At 40.5% G+C, this 19953-nt stretch overlaps 1 protein-coding gene across 2 annotated transcripts in view; it reads right to left on the reverse strand.

Annotated features, from left to right (window-relative positions):
• Nucleotides 1–19953, reverse strand: part of Smpx (small muscle protein X-linked) — a 50568-nt gene that overhangs the window by 12042 nt on the left and 18573 nt on the right. For both annotated transcript variants that reach the window (XM_059251005.1, XM_059251007.1), the window contains exon 4: nucleotides 15974–16125. In XM_059251005.1, the coding sequence (XP_059106988.1) occupies nucleotides 15991–16125 (135 nt within the window). In that variant the 3' untranslated portion in view covers nucleotides 15974–15990. The remainder of the gene's footprint in view (nucleotides 1–15973; nucleotides 16126–19953) is intronic.

Below are 19953 nucleotides of genomic sequence, written 5' to 3' on the forward strand. Positions count from 1 at the left end.
TTCAAATTCAGAACCTCCTTTCTGTTTTACTTCTACTAGTTGGACATCCGTAAGAGTGTTTGAATGAAGATTATCACACCCAGCTCCTTTGTATTATTGTACTCCTGGAACTTGACAAAGTCTTCATTAGAAATATCTTCATATAGGCCCTGGGGGGGGTGGTGACTTAGACATTAAAGTGTCTGCTTCGCAAGTCTGAGGGCTTAAGATACTCAGTACCCACATGAAAGACTGGCATAGGTGTAACTCCAGCACTGAGGGCAAGAGGGAGCAGAGACAGGTAGAACCTTCCAGCTCATTATCCAGACAGCCTAGCCTCATGAATGAGCTCCAGGTTGAATGAGAAACCTTGTATCAAAGAATTAAGGTGGAGAGTTCATTAAGGAAGGCATCCACTGCTGAGGGCTGGCCTCCAGAAATACTTGTACACACCCATACAAATACCACACATGCAAAATTAAAGAAATATTTTCACAGAGGTTGCAAAAATGATTTCTCATCTTCTCAATCATTTTATCCAGAGGTTTGTCTGTATTATTTCTTACAGCTGCATATAAATCTAGAACACTCTTGAGAATTTTAGAAAGAGGAGTCAGTGGCATACTTAGCTCTGACTTGCCAACCTCTGGTCTGTAACATTGTCAGCACTTAATAAATATTTGGAGAAATTAAGATTGTATCTATGAGTCTAAGTGGCTAGTAGATAAATCTATAACATTGGTAGAAGTTCTTATTATTTACATGAGGATTGTCTCTTGTGATATACAAAGCCTATTAAACCACATGGGGGCTGTCCTATCTGCCACATGGAAAACCTCCTTAGAATATGATTGAGTGTTGCACAGCCTGAATCCTGGCTGCCCCACTGTCTAGTTGTGTGTGCCACATTAAGAAAAAGCATGTACCTGCTCTGTCCCTCGGTTTTCTCACTTATACAATGGCATCTTTTTTTTTTTTTTTTTTTTTGGTTTTTTTGAGACAAGGTTTCTCTGTGTAGTTTTGGTGCCTGTCCTGGATCTCTGTAGACCAGGCTGGCCTTGAACTCACAGAGATCCCTCTGGCTCTGCCTCCCGAGTGCTAGAATTAAAGGTGTGTACCACCACCACCAGGCTTACAATGGTATATTTACACACATTTCTTCATTTGAGTCTCATGGGTACTTAGAATGGTGCCTGGTCATTGGAAACACTATAACAAGAATTTGTGATCACTGCTTTACTGAACTTCAGCAAAGAAGTCTGGCTAAGTCTCTTAATACATATTTGAATCTTGGGTATAAAACTGGGGTGAGTGGAGGGATAGGCATGCTGTATGTCAGTGGCTCTCAACGTGTAATCCCCAAACCACCAGCAGCAGTAACAGTGGCCACCATGGAAACTTGTCACAAAAGCACATTTTGGGATCCATTCCAGACCTACTGAATCAGGAATGTCGGGGTTTAGCCTAGAAGTCTAAGACCCAGAAATCCCTCCAGATGATTTTAACATTAAATTTTGAGGGACTGTTTGGGGGAAGGAAGGAAACTTATGAGGAGAGGGCATATGTGGGAAGGGAGTAAGGAGAAAATGTGATCTAAGTACAATATTGCATATGTATGAAAATGTCATAATGAAACCAATGCTTTTGGATGCTAGCTAAAAAAATAGTTTTTAATTGAAAACCATTGTTCTCATCTAAGAGTTTTCTTCATACTCCAAGACTACTGCCAAGAATGCTGTCCTTGGTGCTGCCATGGTCCCCATTCTCAAGATCTCAGTTAAAAATAGGAAAAGGCTTGCTTCTTGAATTGGCAGGCCATCCATGCAAAGTCAGCCAAGAAGAATAACTATACTATTGGATTCTAGAATCTAACCGTGCAATGATCTCGGCAGGTTGGAAATGTCGGCCAAAATTCACAGAGCTGTTTGGATTTTTAATCGAGACAGCTTTCGATTTCACCTAACTCAAGTTTCTTGGCATTTTACCTCCTATGTGTGCAGTAGGGCTGTCAGTAGTGAGACTGGGCTACAGGTTCTGTGGTCCTAGTTCATACTGTGATAAAGGCTGCAGAATTGCAGCAGATTATGCCAAGTTGACCTGTGGTGCAAGAGGCGGAGCCCTGGCAACTGCCTCTGGATAGTTCAGAATTTGATTGCCTAGTGAGAAAGAGTATACCCAGGAGAGGAAACTGAGTGTGGACTCAGCTATGAAGGGAAGACAGGAGCACGATGTGTGAAGGGCTTCCAGAAGCATTGTGATGTAGTTACATTTGCCATCCCCATTGGTCTAGAGCAGTGGTTCTCAACCTGTAGGTCATGACCCCTTTGGGGTTCAAATGGCCCTTTCACAGGGGTCACTTAAGACCATCAGAAAACACAGATATTTACATTATGATTCCTAACAGTAGCAAAATTACAGTTATAAAGTAGCAAAGGAAATAATTTTATGGCTGGGGGTCACCACCACATGAGGAACTGTATGAAAGGGTCAAAGTATTCGGAAGGTTGAGAACCACTAGAGCATTATCAGCAATTTGCACTCATTTGGGCCATGAGCTCCTCTTCCTGCCCACCAGGGGATCTGATACCAGCTGGATTGGTGGAGTGGCGTGTTCCTGGCAGTGGAAGCAGGCCTATAATTGGCTCATTATTGGATTGGATTTGGCACAAAATGACTTCCAGGCTCTCTGCTTCCTGACAGGTAATAAGAAGCAAGCTTTGTATATGATGCTGCAGGGAATCTAAGATACCTTTCTTGTCTTCTGCTGATGATAGAAAGCTTTACAGAAGAATTCACTTATAGAATGGTGATTTAGGGCATTTTGAAGTAAAGCTTCCCCCGAGAGCTATTGCTTTCTACATAGTACTTCTGATACTAACACACTCAGCCTAATTTCCATTATCCTGAATGTTTTGTGTCAGTGTGTGTGTGTGATGCTTTGGTGATTGCATATGAATAAACACTGTACTGAACTATGTTGGGTTTTTTTACATTTATTTGTATGTATGTGTGCAAACATACCACAGTTCACATGTGGCAAGTAGAAGGCAACTTGAGGGAATTTGTTCCTGCGGACTGAACTCAAGTTTTGCCAGGCTTGGTGGCAAGTGTCTTTATCTACTTCATCACTGGCACAATTACTGTTATTTTTAAATTAAACATCATGGTATGTAGCCCAGTGGTGGTGCACTAGCATGTGCAAAGTCCTGGGTTTGATCACCAGCACTAAACACAGGAAGCAAATCAACACTAAATATGGGTAGACATAGATACAGTACATTTCTTTTGAAATACATCTGTCATGACACAACATTACTAGTTAGAAAGGATTATTACCCCTATTGCATGTGGACTTAAATAGAAGTACTTCATAACCAGGCTTAAAATTCCCCTTCAGTGATGGAAAATGACAACACATCCCACAATCTTCCACCCTGTGAAATTGGAAGTCATATAAGAATGAATTGCAAATCCAGTTCCTGTCTGACTGATCTTACAGCACTGATGAGTGGCTTGAAATGGAATGAGGATGGAAATACTTTTAAATTCTCAAAATCTATTCTTAAGGTTTGCTAATGTTATTCCTACTGCTAGATCCTAGTTAAAAGATGTGATTTGGGGTTTTTTTCTATAAAGCCCTTCACAAACCTCTTTTTCTTTATTGCCTGATTATGATGCCCCTTTAAGCAGCCATTTTGCAAAGTCTGCAGGCTCCCATACTCTTTAGCACCTGTATTTGTTAGTGACTGCCTGCCTGTTTCCCTCTTATTGCAATGGAAATACCATTTAACTGCCAAATTAAGTAATGTAGAAAGAGAGAGGAAACCCTCCTGTAGGGTACTAATTGGGTGTGAGTGGGGCAGAAGGTTAGGGCAGGATATATTAGAGAAAACAACCAGGGTCTGTCTGGATGTTCAGACTGACATGGTTCTCATTTTATTCCCTGGACCAGACTTCAATACTACATGGTCTTTGCATAAGAGATTACTGCAATAGGTGAGATGCCTCTTTCTGCCTACCAGGCCCATCAAAAAATGCACAGCAAGGGGTAAAATGAAACTCATCAACTTTTCTTTGACATGGGAGAAACAGCAGCTCAATCTCCAAATATTCCTAACACTGATTCTCTTTGGAGGAAAATGCAGAATTACAAACCATTTACTAGTTGAAAACTGGAAGAAGAGGAGAAAAATCCCTTGAAGAATCCAATATAAAATGAAAGTGCTCCAGTGAAATGCTGGCAGCACCGTCTGGAGAGAAGGGCCTTGGAAAACTGCCACCAGGCAGGTTTTGAAAACTGGAGCTGCAATGCCTCCTCCAGGACAAAGAGGACACTTGCAGGCTGAAATCAACTCACAACAGAAGCCCTGGCAGAACGAAGTAGGTGGTGCCTGAGATGCAGGTCCTCCGGGATGCTGAGGAGCCTCCGGGTGAGCTCAGATTAGTCACAGATAATTAGTGCTTTTTCATTTTCAGCACACTTTCTTCCTGATCTCTACAGAAATAGGCTGAGGTACTCTTCAGAGGGGATGCTATTTCAAAGGGAAACGGTTCCCAGCTTTGGAAGCAAGGGACAGAGCGCAGGGACAGCAAAAGGAATCAGGGTTTTCTCAACGCTTGTTTGTCTTAGGTGCCCCATCGGAAACACCTCACTGTCCTTACGGCTCCACCATTTGTTTTCCTGTTTGTAGGTTCAGCTCAGAGTGGTCACGGAATCACAATACAGCACAAGTGGAAATGGAGTACAAGTGGACTCCGTGCTTTCCAGAACATGTAGCATCTAGTGGCTTCTGTCAAGTGGTAAAATCTGTGGCAGGAGCCTTTCTATACCATCTTGTGCCATCACAACTGACTGCTATAATCGCCCCACACACTCTTTGCTGACTCAGATTCAAAACCTTGTTTCTTCATTTCTCCTGTGAGCAAGTGTCCCTTCTCACATCCGTACCCAGCTACTCCGAGTTCTTGATATCTACTTCTAGTATATTCATGGGTGCATACTTTAATTTCTGTCCTGGTCAAGCATAGTTCATAATGATAACATGCATTTTGAAGGAGAAAGGCTATTCCAGTTAGGGTAAACTCTACCTAGCCCATGTACTGAATGATTACGAAATGAAAATGGAGTGTGAACAAATGAATATTTGAACACTTGGCATTTAGTAAACCTGCCTGACAAGTTTTCAGGAACTGTCTCTGGAACTAAAGGCCACGTATCTTCTGTACTATTAGAAAGTCAGGCAAGAGCTAGGCAATAAGAGATGCAGTGCCTGCCCAGGCTGAAATGCCCCTGCTCCATGTCATGACAGATCTTCTGAGGTGGAAGGAGGTATCACTGGCTCTCTAACAGAAGGCCTCCAGTGACTTCCTGGCAACAGAACATGCTTGCTTTCTGCTGTTTTTCCAGCTCTCAAGAGGAATTGTTCTGAGCTGTCTTGGTGCCACCTGCCTGGATGAAAGAAACTCTAATTTGTCGACTGCTTAATAGAAAATTCACTCAGTGGGAAGCCAATTGACCATCCCTGTCTGGGATTAAACCAGCTACCACCTCACCATCTGCATAAAGATATAAACCAAAACATGTGGATTGATGAGTTCACAGGCAGGGGACACTGGCAAGGGAGCACAAGGAAATCTGCAAGTCTTGATTTGTTCCTCGTGATTCCTTCTTCTCAAATGCCACAGCATGTGCGGGGAGTTGAAACGAGCAGCATTGTCACGATGCAGCCAAGTCTGATTAGACAGCCCGGAATTCACTTTCCGAGTTTTCTGCGTGGGCTGCACACAGCGTGAGAGGGGATGAGAGAAAAGGCTTCATGGCTGGAAGACAGCTACACTTGAGAACAACACAACCCTGCCTGACAAGCCCTTGCTCATCCTGGGAGCAAAGGCGGGGCCACTGCAGAGGCCTGGCTTTTCTCTGCAGCAGCTGTGTTGAACTTGTCAGGGCCCACACCATGTCCCTGTGGTCATAATCTTGTTCTATTCTGTCTCCTCTCCTCCCCCTGTACTTCCTTTCCTTCACTTCCTTTACATTCCAGTCTCCTTTCTTTGTTTCATGCTTTCTCTCACATTTTACAGGCAGTAACCATTCCCTTTTCCTAAGAACTTTAAGAGAAAGCAAATTCTCTGTGCTTTCATGCAACATTTCACCTATTAACTGGTGAACTGGGCTACATGCTCTGATCCCAGTACCCAATCATCTCTGATGAACTGGGACACAAGCTCTAATCCCCAGTACCTGATTATCTCTGAGCCCAGGGAATCCTTTATAGTTACTACATGCTGGCTAGTTGAATGAATGGGTGAACAGACAAGCCAAGAAACAAATAAGCTAGCATATGAGAGTTGTGGCTTAGTACCCCTCTTGGTGGGAGGGAACAGTTCTGCAGCCTTTGCTTGTTTCACTCGGAGCTGGCACAGTAAAATATTCAAAAGAATGATGGCTGACTAGAAGGACATATTCGAAAAGAATGCAGCAGGTGACCATGATTCAAAGGACTGGGTGGAGAGTATTACAGATGCTGGAGTGACTTACAAGCTGGGTGATTCTAGTACAATTGAATAACCTTAGCTTTGACTCTGCCACATAGGTACTGGCCACCCCTTTCAGTCAAGACAAGAGGTAAATGAAATATATATGTGAAACATAGGATGCTTCATCAGCCATTCCCAAGCATATAATAAATGGGACTGCTCATGGTGATGAGGAAATCATAACGGTGCTATTGGCTACAGATATTTGTTACTAATAGTTAACATTGATTTTAAAGGTTTGGAGAAATGCTGAGATAAGTACTATAACCCATGTAGGTATATTATATATATTATAAATATCTAATTTACTAATGGATAAAAAGAACTATATCTGAGTGTCTAATTTCCACAAGATATAATTATGGTTAAAACTATACATGTTAGGTGGTTAATTCCTATACTCTTTTTATTGTCATCTTAATTTCTATAAAGTGAATTCAATAGGTTGCTTAGAAAGGGAAGTTTGCTGGATATGACATTGATCTCTCAAGCAGAAAATTGGGTTTATTCTTTGCTAGCACTACTGACATTTGGAGCGGGATAATTCTTTGTTGTTGGGGCTGTTCTGAACATTATGGGGTGTTTAACAACATCCTTGTCTTCCTGCCCACCCTGCACACCAATGTATCCAGATATTACCAAATGGCCCCGAAGGACAAAACACACACACACACACACACACACACACACACACACACACACCACTCTTAAATCCTAGGTTATAAACCACTGTGTGGAGAAAAGCATTCTACAATATTGAAAGCAAAGCATGTGCCGGTCATGACTGTCCTTTGGCCCAGGAAAAGTTAGATACCAGTTTACACAAATCTGCAGAATTGGGTCCTGAGCCAGTTGTTTCTATGCAACTTGTAAATAGGTCCTAACCCAAAAGCTTTACAAGACAACAAAATGAATTAATGAAACCCCGATGTAGTTCAGAACCACTGAAGAAACTCTCCTTCTCCTAGCCAAGTGAAGAGTAGCAAAAGGATAGTTACAAATCAAAAGAGAGGCAGCTTCACTAATGAGTTAAAAAAAAAAAAACCTCCAACCATGTCATTTAGAGAAAGAGAATAGAGCCTATGTAATTGGGTCAAAGCAGAGAACACATCAAAATTGAGGACAAAAATCAAAAATGCCCAGCAAACTATATAGAAGACATTAGGAGACTCTTTTAGGTCTTATTTTCCTTTTTTACATATAGTTCTACATAAATCAATAAAACAGTCCTCTGTCTTCTGGCAGAGAGACTAGGCTCTGAAATCATGATAAGTCAGACTATGAAAAATAAATCATGTTAGTCCTGGAGGCTGCAAAGCAACATGAAAACAATCACTCTTATGATAAACTGTATGGTGGAAAAAGCAAGATGCAAAACTGTAGAAATGCTATGAATGATGGTATGTCAAGAAAAAGAGGCTAAAAGAACCAGCTCTCACTACATGAGTCATTGCCTAGCCCAAGTATTGTGCTTACATATACTTTTCTAGAAGCAGCCCCTATGCTTCAAAGCTACCACATACAGGGTATGCTGTTCTCTGCTTATTATAAAATTAACAAAGTTGCAAAGGTAGAAAGAAAGGAGACCACGTCTTTATGACCCCAAATCTCCATATTGTTAGCAACTTGGTTATAGAGTACCCCATATTTACATGTAGAGAGCTAGACGAAAGAGATCAAAGTATTATACTAAGAGGGGCAATTATTTTATGCAATTATCTTTTACTCCCCAGATTCTGTTACATTCTTTCCATAGTTGGGGGATTTTTTAAAATTTGGTTGCTTGTTCTGGGTTTTAAGGCAGAGTTTAAGGCTAAACACTCTTTAGCCCAAGCTGACCTGGAGGTCACAATAATTCTCCTGTCTCACAGCCTCCAAAGTGTTGATATTATAGGCATGAGCCACAGGCTTTGTTTAGGGTCTATATAAATAGATTTTAAACATACTATTACTTGTCATTTGATAAAGATGTTTCTGTTTGGAAATTAATATTAATCACGTTTCCCAAATACAGAGATATTATTGATTTGGTTATTGATGTGAGATCTTCATTTTTTAAGCATAATTGTCTACATGGAAGCTCTCTATATAAGCTCTGATTTCACTGCATCTCACACATTTCAGTAAGCTGTAGATTTTCCCCATTAATTTAAAAATGCTTCTCATTTCTTTTGTGATATTTTTGTTGACTCATTAGTTATTTTGGAATGTGCTTTTAGAGTTCCACAAGTTTGTGAATTTATAAACTTTCTCTGTTATTGAGTCATAATTTTAAATAATTTGATCTATTGTGTATGACTTTAATCCTTATTCATATATTAAGACTTGTTTTGTGTTCAACATAGAGAACATTTTAGACAATGTTCCTGTGTACCAGAGAAGGATATATACTCTTTACTTGTTCAGTAGAGTGGTCTATTTGTGCCTATAAAGTCTAGTTGGTTTCCTTTGCTGCTCACATCTTCTATTTCTTATTGCTCTTTTACTCAAAGTGGGATTTTTTGAGGCAGAGTCTTACTCTGTAGCCAAGGCTGGCCTGTAGATCAATATGTAGTCCACAATGGCCTTGAATTTATGGAGATCTCCCTTCCTCAGCCTCCTTAATGCTGAGATTATAGACATGAGCGACCATACCCACCTATTACTATACGTGGGAAATAAGTCCTCAATTATTATTATTATTAAATGTCTATGTCTCAGTTCAATTCTGTCAGCTTTTGCTTCCCCCATTTTGGGGGGCCTGTTGCTAAGTGCTAAGTATGCTACTTATGAAGCATGTAGGTCCATCAATTTGCCCTCCTGTCAGCAATTAGCACTTGAATAAGCAAGAGTGACAGTGATACATAACGTTTAACATTTAAGAGTAATGAGTACCTTATGTTCTCCTTTTTGGGAGATGACATATCTCTGGATGGCTGGTTAGCAAATATGTCTTATCCAGACATAAATGCTCTTCTAAAACTAAAGCCAACAAGTTGCTGAAAATACATTTTCTTTGATTTTATGTATTTTGCTATATATTTGCATAGTAAATATATTTGTATTAGCAAAAATAAAAGTGTCTTCCTTAGCTGGTAATTGCAAATGGGATTAATTCCACAAATTATTACTTTCACACATTACCAAAATCTATGAGTTACTAAGAATTATAAAAATGTTTTCATTTTTAAAAAAGATGATTTTTATTTTATAAATGTTTTGCCTGCATGTACATATGTGCAATATGTGCATGCCTGAAGAAGAGGGCAGAAGAGGGCTACCCCTGGAACTGGAGTTGCAGAGCATTGTGAGCTGCCGTATGGGTGCTGGGAAATGTACCAAGGCCCTAGGCAAGAGGAGCAAGTGCTCTTTACTACTGAACCATCTCTCCAGCTCCTGGTTTGCATGTTTAAAATGAAATGATGTGTGTAGTGATGGATGGATATACAAAGAAAATGTGACATATATACACAGCGGAATAGTATTTGGCCATAAAAAGTGAAAATCTGTGTGATTTGAAGCACCATGGATGGAGCTGGAGGTCTTTATGTTACGTGTTTTAAAAGGAAGGGCACATGGTTCTTACCCATATGTGGAAGCTGCATTTGTAATACTGGTTACAATTTACATTGTAAATACTGGTTTCATAGAAGTTGATTATAGAACAGTGGTTGCTGGAGATTAGGAAGGGTAGGGGGAGGTAGAATGGAGAAAGGTTATGTAATAGATGCCAAAGCTCAGTTATGTGAGAGTAACGGTTTGTAGCATGCTACAATATAGTTGAATGACAACACTTCCCAACGTTATAAAGAACTAAGAATGTGAAGCTTCCCAGCATAAAATTACAAATATTTAAGGAAAGAGACATGCTGATCACCCTGCTTTGATTGATTATATATACTGAATTACCACATCATATACCATAAATAAATGTGTATGTGTTGATTTAAAAATGACAAGCCACAGGCTGGAGAGATAGCTCAGAGGTTAAGAGCACTGCCTGCTCTTTTAAAGGTCCTGAGTTCAATTTCCAGGAACCACATGGTGGCTCACTACCATCTGTAATGAGATCTGGTGCCCTCTTCTGGCTTGCAGGGATGCTTGCAAGCAGAACACTGTATACATAATAAATAAATCTTATTTTTAAAAAAAGACAAGCCACAGCCAAGCAGTGCTGGCACATTCCTTTAATCCCTGCACTTGGGAGGCAGAGGCAGGAGGATCTCTGTAAATTTGAGGCCAACCTGGTCTACAGAACGAGTTCCAGGACAGCCAAGGCTACACAGAGAAACACTGTCTTGAAAAACCAAAAAAAAAAAAAGGAAACCACAAAAATGTTTTGCATTTCTCAGAGTCCCTAGTTTAGTAGGTATAATAATGTGTGAAGTGTGCCTGCCACAAAGCCTATGGCCAGTCTGCCATATTCACCACTGAGTAGCAGAATGCCTATGACTTCAGAATAATGGTTTCTCTCTAGAGGTTCATCAGTCCCAGGGTTTTCAATTGCTGCTATCTTGCTGTTCATTTGCATAATTGTAGAATTCTTAGGTTTCACCCCGTTAATCACTTCTTTTCTTATAATTGCTGCAGTGTTACCACCTTAATACTTCCATTGTTCCTCTCTAATGTTTTGTTAGCAGTGAGCTCTTTTACCACTGGAAAAAAGAAGAGAGACTACAGACAAGTTGTACAGTCTTGCTTTGCTCGGCCCTAAAAGTTTTTGCAGTACTGCCTTAAAGGAACTATTTGGTCCTAACAAGCTAGCTTATTAACAAGGTCCTGCAGATTCCATATGTCTAGAGGCTATCCCTCCCCAGTACCCTAAAATTGTCCCTATCACTGACTGTCCCCTGTTCTAAAGTAATACTATCGAGCATGTTTTTTGTCTACTTAGTGGGTCAAAGCAACCATCAGATATCTTCAAAAATGAACTCATGACTTATCTACCCTCTGATATTCTCTATCTTTCTACCAAATCTTAGGTATCCTGACAGCAAAGGCCAAAGTTTCTATCTGTGCATCTTAGTACAGAGAGAAGAAAGTGTACAGGTTCCACAAGCTACTTATAAGAGTTCTTTACCAAACACCTGTAGTCTGACAGGAGAGTGAAGAAGGAGACAAATGGAGAGAACCTATTTGGACTCCAAACCCAAGTAATTTTTCAGGTTCCCCAGACCGTTGGTAGGTCTGTGAGATTCCCAATAATGCAGGAATGAATAGACATGAGGAGGTCAGAAAACACATGTTTTTCACACCTTTCTGCTAGTCCTGTCTCTGTATCTAGTTCTTGGACTTTCTTAAGTTAACATCTGACTACCTTCAGTCTCATCCAAAAGAATCCTCAGTGTGACATGGCTGAATACCCTACTTTTCCCATCCCATCCTATGCTCCACATTGGCTTGGGAACCCTCTAAGAAATGTCCCATGTCTCTTGGTTAAGACATGATGTGTGCTATCTCTGGGTTGCTATTGCCTGGTCTGGTTCCCAATGTGAGTACGGGTTTCCCCGGGGAAAATTCAGACATGGAGGCACATGTCTATAACCCCAGCACTGGGTTTGGTGAAGACAGGTGGATTCCATGGGCTCACCAGCTGGCCAATCTATCAAAATCATGAGTTTCAGATTCAGTGAGGGGACCTTGCCTCAAAAAACAAGGTGAATCTTGGTTATTTAATTTTTGTGACAGGTAGATACTATCCAAGATTTAGCTAATATTCATAACATGCCTGCCTACTAGCCACCCTTCTTTAACATACTTGGCAAATGTTATTTCTCTGCAATAAATAAGACTATGTTAATTGCAACTGGAAAAAAAGGTGAGGTTCAACACAAATCAAGCTTGAACTAAACTAGATTCCTCCCTGATGGATCTGCTCTTATGGTACCAGATGGCACCATGTAGGATGCTATAAAACAAAGGCATTAGTATCTACCCCATTGTGAACTCTATAAACTATAATACTAGGCAAAAATATACCCATTTATATAATGATGACACAATTGTTATGGGGGTAACCGATTACTTCCTACTTGAGACTTTCTCTGTGAAGAAATCCATGCTTAATAATGTAAACCTGGTCCAAAAAAACATGACAGAAGAGGTCTTATATCCTTCAGTGGAGGTGGTGGCGGCTAAGGTGGCTGCTTAGCTGAGTTGACATAGCAACAAACCACCTCCTAAATATCTAAATATCTAGGCTTACACCCACAAATAAAGGCTATTCTCAGCTTTACACAGGGGAGATACTTCTTACAGTGAATGACTGCACAAAATGTTGACAGTAAAGAATAGTTGAACACTAAGACCCCATTAAGGTTTATATCATCCCCTTAAGGTTCAGTGAATACTACAGAAAATGGGGTGGAAAGTCTATAAGAGCTTGAGGATGGGGAAAAGGGCTGTGAAATAACATCTTCTAAGCAGGACTCTGAAATGGCTATCATGAACTCATATCAGCTGTGCCTAGTGGTACCAGGTCCATAAAAGTCAGGCTCTGTTAACAGTCAGCTGTAGAGGAGAAAGGAACATGGTGGGCCCTATTACATATAGCTGATCAGAAGGCAAATGACAGAGTCTTGGAGAGGGTGAAATATGGTATCAAGTTATACATCCATGGGGGCCCAGCAGGTTATGGTTAGTTCCAAACTCAGGATCACACAGAAGGTCCTGATAAAACTCTGGGACACCAAACAAAATCAAAACTAAGAAATAAGGAGAAGAGATTTATGGGGAAGAGAAAGGGCTGGTAACACTGGCAAGGAAATGGGAGAGGATGAAAGAAGGACAAAAATGCATATATATATATATGAAATTGTGAAAAAAATAGTGGGAAAAATAGCAGATTGTTCTACAAGATACTTCAGTAGGTAAAGGCACTTGCCACATAACTCAAATTTGATGCCTGGAACCCATGTAAAGGTGGAGAGAACCAACTCCACAAACTTCCCCTGTAATCTACACACACACACACACACACACACACACACACACACACACACACACACTGTGGCATGCATGTACATGCTCACATGCATGCACACACAGCAGTAATAAGTAAAGTTTAAAAACCTCACAAGCAAAAGGTTAGAGGAAGGTACCCTGCCTTGACCTCCGCCTCCCCCCTCCCCCCCACACACACACTAATGCATGTTTCTAGGGGCTGGAAGATGGATCAGTGGGTAAAGTGCTTGCTAGAGGAGCATGAAGAGCTAAATTCAGATCCTCAGCAGCCTTATAAAAATTGGCCATGGAGCTGCTGTGCACATGTATAACCCCAGCACAAGGGAAAAGGGTGAAGACAAGTGGGTCCCTTGGGATTGCTGGCCAGAAAGACTAGTCAAATTGGTGAGCTTCAGGTTCAAACAAGCAAATAAATAAATAAATAAATAAATAAATAAATAAATAAATAAATAAATAAATAAATAAAATAAGGTGAAGAAGATACCAGGTACCTGGCTCTGGCCTTCACATGCACAAACACTTGCATCCATACATATGCACATGATACACACACACACACAAATTCACGTGTTTAACTAAACAGCTTTAGTTGGGTGATGATAATAAATATTACAAAAAGTCCATATCCCTTCTCTGGTCTTTCTAAACAAGAAATTCCACAGTTTGATCGAAAACCTACTCAAAGATTTCATGTCAGTTTGGCAACTCAAACAGAGCTGAGCATGATAGTCATTAGTTCGTTCTGCTATTTTATAAATAACAAGTTCATACACTTATCTGCCAGTTATTTCCCACTCAGGTAGCTGTGTCCCGATCCAGGTCCCTGAGCTTTATTCTGTGGCCATGGGATGGAATTTGTTCCATTCTCCCTCCTTCCTTCTCTTATGTAATTGCGCTAAAAACACTACATGTTGTCATTTTATTTTAACTCAAAGCAGATTCTAAGATGAGCACGGTGGTACATTCCTCCTATCCCAGCACTTGATAGGATGAGGCATGAGGATAGTAAGTTTGAGGCCAGTCTGAACAATATACTGAAAATCTATCTAAAAAAAGGGAAGGGGGTTGGTGGATGGAGGGAGGGGGAGGGAGGGAGGGAGGGAGGGCAGGAAGGAGGTAAACTAGCTAGCTCCTCTCTTCCTCTAGAAAATCCTTTCAACCAAACTAATTTGAAAATATGTTTACAAGGTCTAGATAAGTATGTCATAAATAACATCATGACAACCCACTGGACTGTCCCACAAACATTGTTAGTGCTATCTATAAAGTCAATATTCAACCCGAGTGCAAGGAGGGTATGTGCAATCAATTTGTACAGTGTGGTGAGATATGGGACTTGAAGCTGTGTGACAAGTAGGTAACTGATAGCATCAGTCTCCTTAGGACTCATTTCAAGAATGAAGGTGATAATTGGGCATTACGAAGCTTGTAAGAAACGTTAGAGCCAAGCATAGTGGCCCATGCCTCTGATCCCAGTACTAGAGAGGCTGAGGTAGGAGGATTGCCATGAGTGCCATGAGTTTGAGGCTGGCCTAGGTTACAGAGAGCTCCAGCCCAACTTCAGCTATAAATTAAGACCCTATCATGAAAAAAAAAAAAGTGGATGTAATGCTCTTCACACAGTGGCAAGTGGTGAATATTTCTGTCATCCATAAATATTGATTAAATTGATGGATAGACAAATGAATGATGAACAATCAATAAGATAAAAAGCCTATTGCATGTTCCCATGTAGATTTTCCCCCGGACTTCTGTTTAAGGGATGGAAGAGGTTGTGTATGGTGGAGTTCAGTAATTCTGTAAAGGACAGATTTGCTCCTAGTGTCTCCTAGGAGAAAGAGCCATGATTTGGTGAACCCATACTCTGTCTGTTGGCAGAATTTCTATTCCAGTTAATAGGAACCAGATCTGCAGGCAGAGGGTTGGCTGAGTTCTTACCACGGAATCATTACTGAACATTAAAATGAAAGTAAGTGTTTCACGTGCCTTGTTGGAGCAGCCTGAATAGTTTTGGACCTACTCTTTTTCCATCTATATGCACAGGTTCAGATCTATTCTTTTTCCATCTGCACCCACACTTACTCTTTTTCCATCAGACCCACACCTTCTTGGTGTGCCTTGCACATATTCTGGTGACCTCTTTTTGTGAGGTCTGAATGCGTGTAGTGCTGCCTCCTCTCACTTCCAAATTTACACAGGTACTTGTTTGTCAGATCCTCTTGCCAAAGCAATAGTTCATTATTCTTTATGGCATATGGTGGGGAAATACACATTCCATGACCTGCCCTCACCTAACTTCATCTTTCTCTAACTAGAATAATGACCAGAAAGGGACCAATAAATAGGCAAACAGCCCCACTAATTCTCCAAGCAGTTATGGAATAAGATAAACCCAAAGGTGTGGCTTTCCCCGAAAACAATATACAAAAATGCTGTGTTAATTGAACACTCCTGGTAGAGATTCCTCCTTTTGATAATGGTCATTTTCAGACAAAGAGACTGGTTTTCCACTCACCTTTTTTCTCCTTTGAACTAATGTTCCGTTTTGGGGACATATTTCAGTTCACTTTTAACATTCTGGATCTCCAGTAGGTTGACAGCAGGTCCTGGAAGTTTCTTTGCTCCAGGAATTGGCTTCTTCTCTTCCTCTGAAGCAGGAGGAGCCCCCTGAAAAGAAAGGAGAAGAAATTCAACTCACCAAAAACAAGGATATTTCAACTCTCTGGTTCATGGCATAGAGCAGGAAAACAAATGTCAAAGAAAGAAAATCAGAGTGTGATTCTAGCATGGTGACTTTCTCCTCTATTTATATAGCCTTAGAGCTTCAACAAAATTCCCTGAAATTTGTACAGGAATGTAAAATAATGTGGTAAGGGAAAAAGTCCTGTCCATATGACTTAGGACACATTAGGCAACAGTTCAGTGTCTGGTAACTAATAAATACTGCCAACAGTTAGAAGGAGCTGTGTTTCTCACAAAAGCATATTCTAAAAGTGACTGACTTTGATTTAGTATCATACCATTATCAGCTAGCTGATGGCAGAAAACTGTAAAACATCACTGCACAGCTAGCCCCAATTAGTCCAGGAGTTTGCAAAAATTTGTTCAGAGCACGGTAGTTGTCAGCCTTTTGTCCTATGGTTCCTTTGGGAAACATAAACAAACTCAGAAGGACATAAAGGAAACATCTTTGAATGTGTGAGGGAATGACAGAGGCCAACCTTTGTCCATTGCTTTGAGTAGTTTAAATTGACAGAATCTCAGCTTTAGGGAGGGACACACAGCCTTTTCTTTTTGTGTGTGGCTCCTCTAGTGCCTGATTCACAGAAGCTTGAATGTATACTTGATGATTTTTGTTTAACTAGTTAATCCCATAATCAACCCACACCTCCATGTGCATGCACCCAGCACAAACAGAAAAGGACTATAAAACATTAAGATTAGTTGCTGTGTGTAGCTCCATCTAGTTACTAGAGAAGAAAATTGCATGCTAGTCTGTTCTTCCTACTTGCCTGAAAGGAAGATATTGGAGGACATTTGATCACCCTAACAGCCAGGATGTCATTCCTTGGATCAGATTACTTCAGGGGAAACTGAGTGACTGCCCTAAATCCTTGTCACTAAAATCCATCCATCACCATGCAGAGGTCACATTTACTATACCCACTGGTAACAAATGACTGAGTACAGCAGCATTCCTAAGGTGATCCCATACCTGGTAGACAGGGACTCCTCCCAGGAGAAATTTAGGTTGGAGAGTTGGCCTTAGAGTCACATTGAGGTCTGGGTTTCTTGCACCAAGCCCCTCCCTCTTCTTCCCCTGCATCTGTGTCTCAGCATCTCTCCCGTAGCTCTCTCCTATCTTTCCTTATAAGTGTTTTTCCCAATAAATACTCTGTACCTTAAATACCTGTTTCTTAGAGGACTCAAACTGACATAGTTCCCAGTGCAGAACTGTTATAGCTCCATCTGCTTAACCAAGGATTGGGTAAACCAATGTGTGTGTGTGTGTGTGTGTGTGTGTGTGTGTGTGTGTGTGTGTGTACATGTCAGAGATAAGAAACTGCACATTTGCTTCCTGTGAAGGACAGTGTTAAAGCTAGTGCTGTTAGTCCAGGTCTGATGCCTGCCTGTGTCTCCTTCTCAAATTGTTTAGCACCTAGAGGAAGAATGTATTCAAGCTTCCCCAAACTCTGACAAATCTCTAAGTAGATATGTCCCTTGTAGATATGTTTTTAAATTGTTTATTGGGGAGGATGAGTAGGCATAAAAGACTGAGGTGTTATTCCTCTTGTAAGGGCTAATGGGACTTCCTGTAGTTACTTTCTGTGAAGCTGGTACAGTGCTGACTAAATAGCTAATGTGCCACCCACACTAAATGATTAAGTAACTCAATGAGGATGTATCTGTTGCAAATCCTTGGAAGATATTGTTTCCTTAGGTCTATGTACAGAGCCATAAGCCTGGCTTCTTTTCTCCATGCAAACATATTCATCATTTGTAAGTGTAGATACAGAAAAGGTCATTAAAATGGTAAAACACCCATTTGAAGAACCAGGTATTCCAGAATGTTCTTTGCTGGGCTTTCAGGAAGGAATTTTTAACAAGGCTGTAAAGTGTTGCTTCTTCTTAAATATATGTAGCAATGAAATGAAAAATGTTTCAGCACTTATAAATGCTCCCACGGTTGGAGGTGGGTAGATCTTAATAAAGAAGCATGAAGAGAAAAATGTTTCTAGATCCTTCTGGCAAGTTCCCAGGTGAATCACTTCCAGGGCCAGCACATTTAACACATACAGCCAACATCTACACTTACGTGTCTGGGGGCAGATTTATAAGGTGAACTTACACAGATTAATAATGGTAATATTTAATGCTAGACATCTTCCTATCATGTTATTAAGACCTCAATGGACTGGTTTCTTTTTCATTTTCTTATCAAAACAAGGCTTGGCATTTGATTTAGTAAGGTAGCATATAATGGAGACTGTCACTATGTTTAATAATTTGGTAGTATGATATTGTTGAAGAAGCAGGGCACGTTTTTACACTGAAGTTCTACTACCTTTTTAAAAAAATGGAAATCAGATTCCTCTGCTTCTGTGAATTAGTTATTATAAGAATTACAGTAAACTAAAGCATAAATAAAGAGGGTTTGACTTGAATAATGGAGGATAGCCCTTTTCATAGATATCCCAACTCAGCAGGGAACTAGAGGCTATTTATTCTTCAGTGTAAATGAAGAGAATGTGAGGGAAACCTTACCAAGCCTAGCATCATTCCCCACTTCAGTGACAATTCTGTGAAGGGAAATGCCTGCCTTGGGAATCACAGAGAATTTGCCAAACTTTGCAGTGTGGTGAAGCATTTTTAAGCTACCTCATCTTCATGACCTTTGCTACCAGATACCCGACTGTTTTTCCCCAGGCTCTTATACAAGGCAATAGAGTTTGACCTACTTATTCATGTTCAAAACCAAAAACTCACTGACATCAGCAAACACTATTAGCTGTTCTAAGATACATGTGCTAAATCATTTAATTCTCATACCAGCTCTACAGATCTGCTTTTATCCCTACCTCACCATTGAGACTAAGATATGGAAAAGCTAAAAAACAAAAATAAAAAATTGCCCAAAGCCTCGCAACTAAGAAGTGACTGAACTAAAATTAAATAATATGTTTGCATCTTGTGAAGGGACAAGATGAAAAGGAAATATTCAAAAGAAAGTCCCAATGTAGTATATGCAGTGTATTAAGAATAATGATATTTTAGTTAAAGAGTGGTTTGGAGGCTTAGAAATGGCTTATCAGGACCCTCAGATTACTTCAAACAAGCAACTGCTTTTCTAATGCAAAAGGATGTGGATAGAAGTCCCCTGTACCTGGTGCATGCCTATGTCTGACAAGCCAAATCTGGAAGGTACAGTCCATGTCTGTAGGCAAAGCAAAGGGCTGCTCAGAAGCCCCAGGTACATGAGAGACAGCCAGTGGTCACATACCTTGTCAGAGAGCCAATGACTCAGGCTCTTTTTCTGCTGGGATACATCCATTTGTGCACTTCTTAGAGAATGTCAAGATCAAAACACCTTCTGAGTTTACCTGGGGGTCTAACCTGGCTAGGACGGAGGTGAGCTGTTCTGGTTATTAATGGTGCGCTACAAATCACACGTTATTACTCAAATTCTGTTAGCATGGGGCTTGGCAACAAATCTGAACTCTATGAATGTAAGCAATTCTTAGTTTGCAAATACAGATTACAGTAATGAATGTGGATGTGGAAGTTATTCTGAATTTACATTCAAGTTCCTCATTCAAACTATGCCACAGAAGGTAACTAGGGCCTCAAGCCAACCCACAAAAGTCCTATTTAATGCACCTTGTAGCTAAGACAAACCACTCAATGACTCCCCTTGTGATGTTTCTCTGGGAAATTTACTCTGAGGCCCAAAACAGAGTTTGAACCATGATGTCACTTCCTCCCTCAAACCCCACA

The sequence above is a fragment of the Peromyscus eremicus genome, chromosome X (assembly GCF_949786415.1).
Source record: "Peromyscus eremicus chromosome X, PerEre_H2_v1, whole genome shotgun sequence".
NCBI classification, from domain to species: Eukaryota; Metazoa; Chordata; class Mammalia; order Rodentia; family Cricetidae; genus Peromyscus; species Peromyscus eremicus.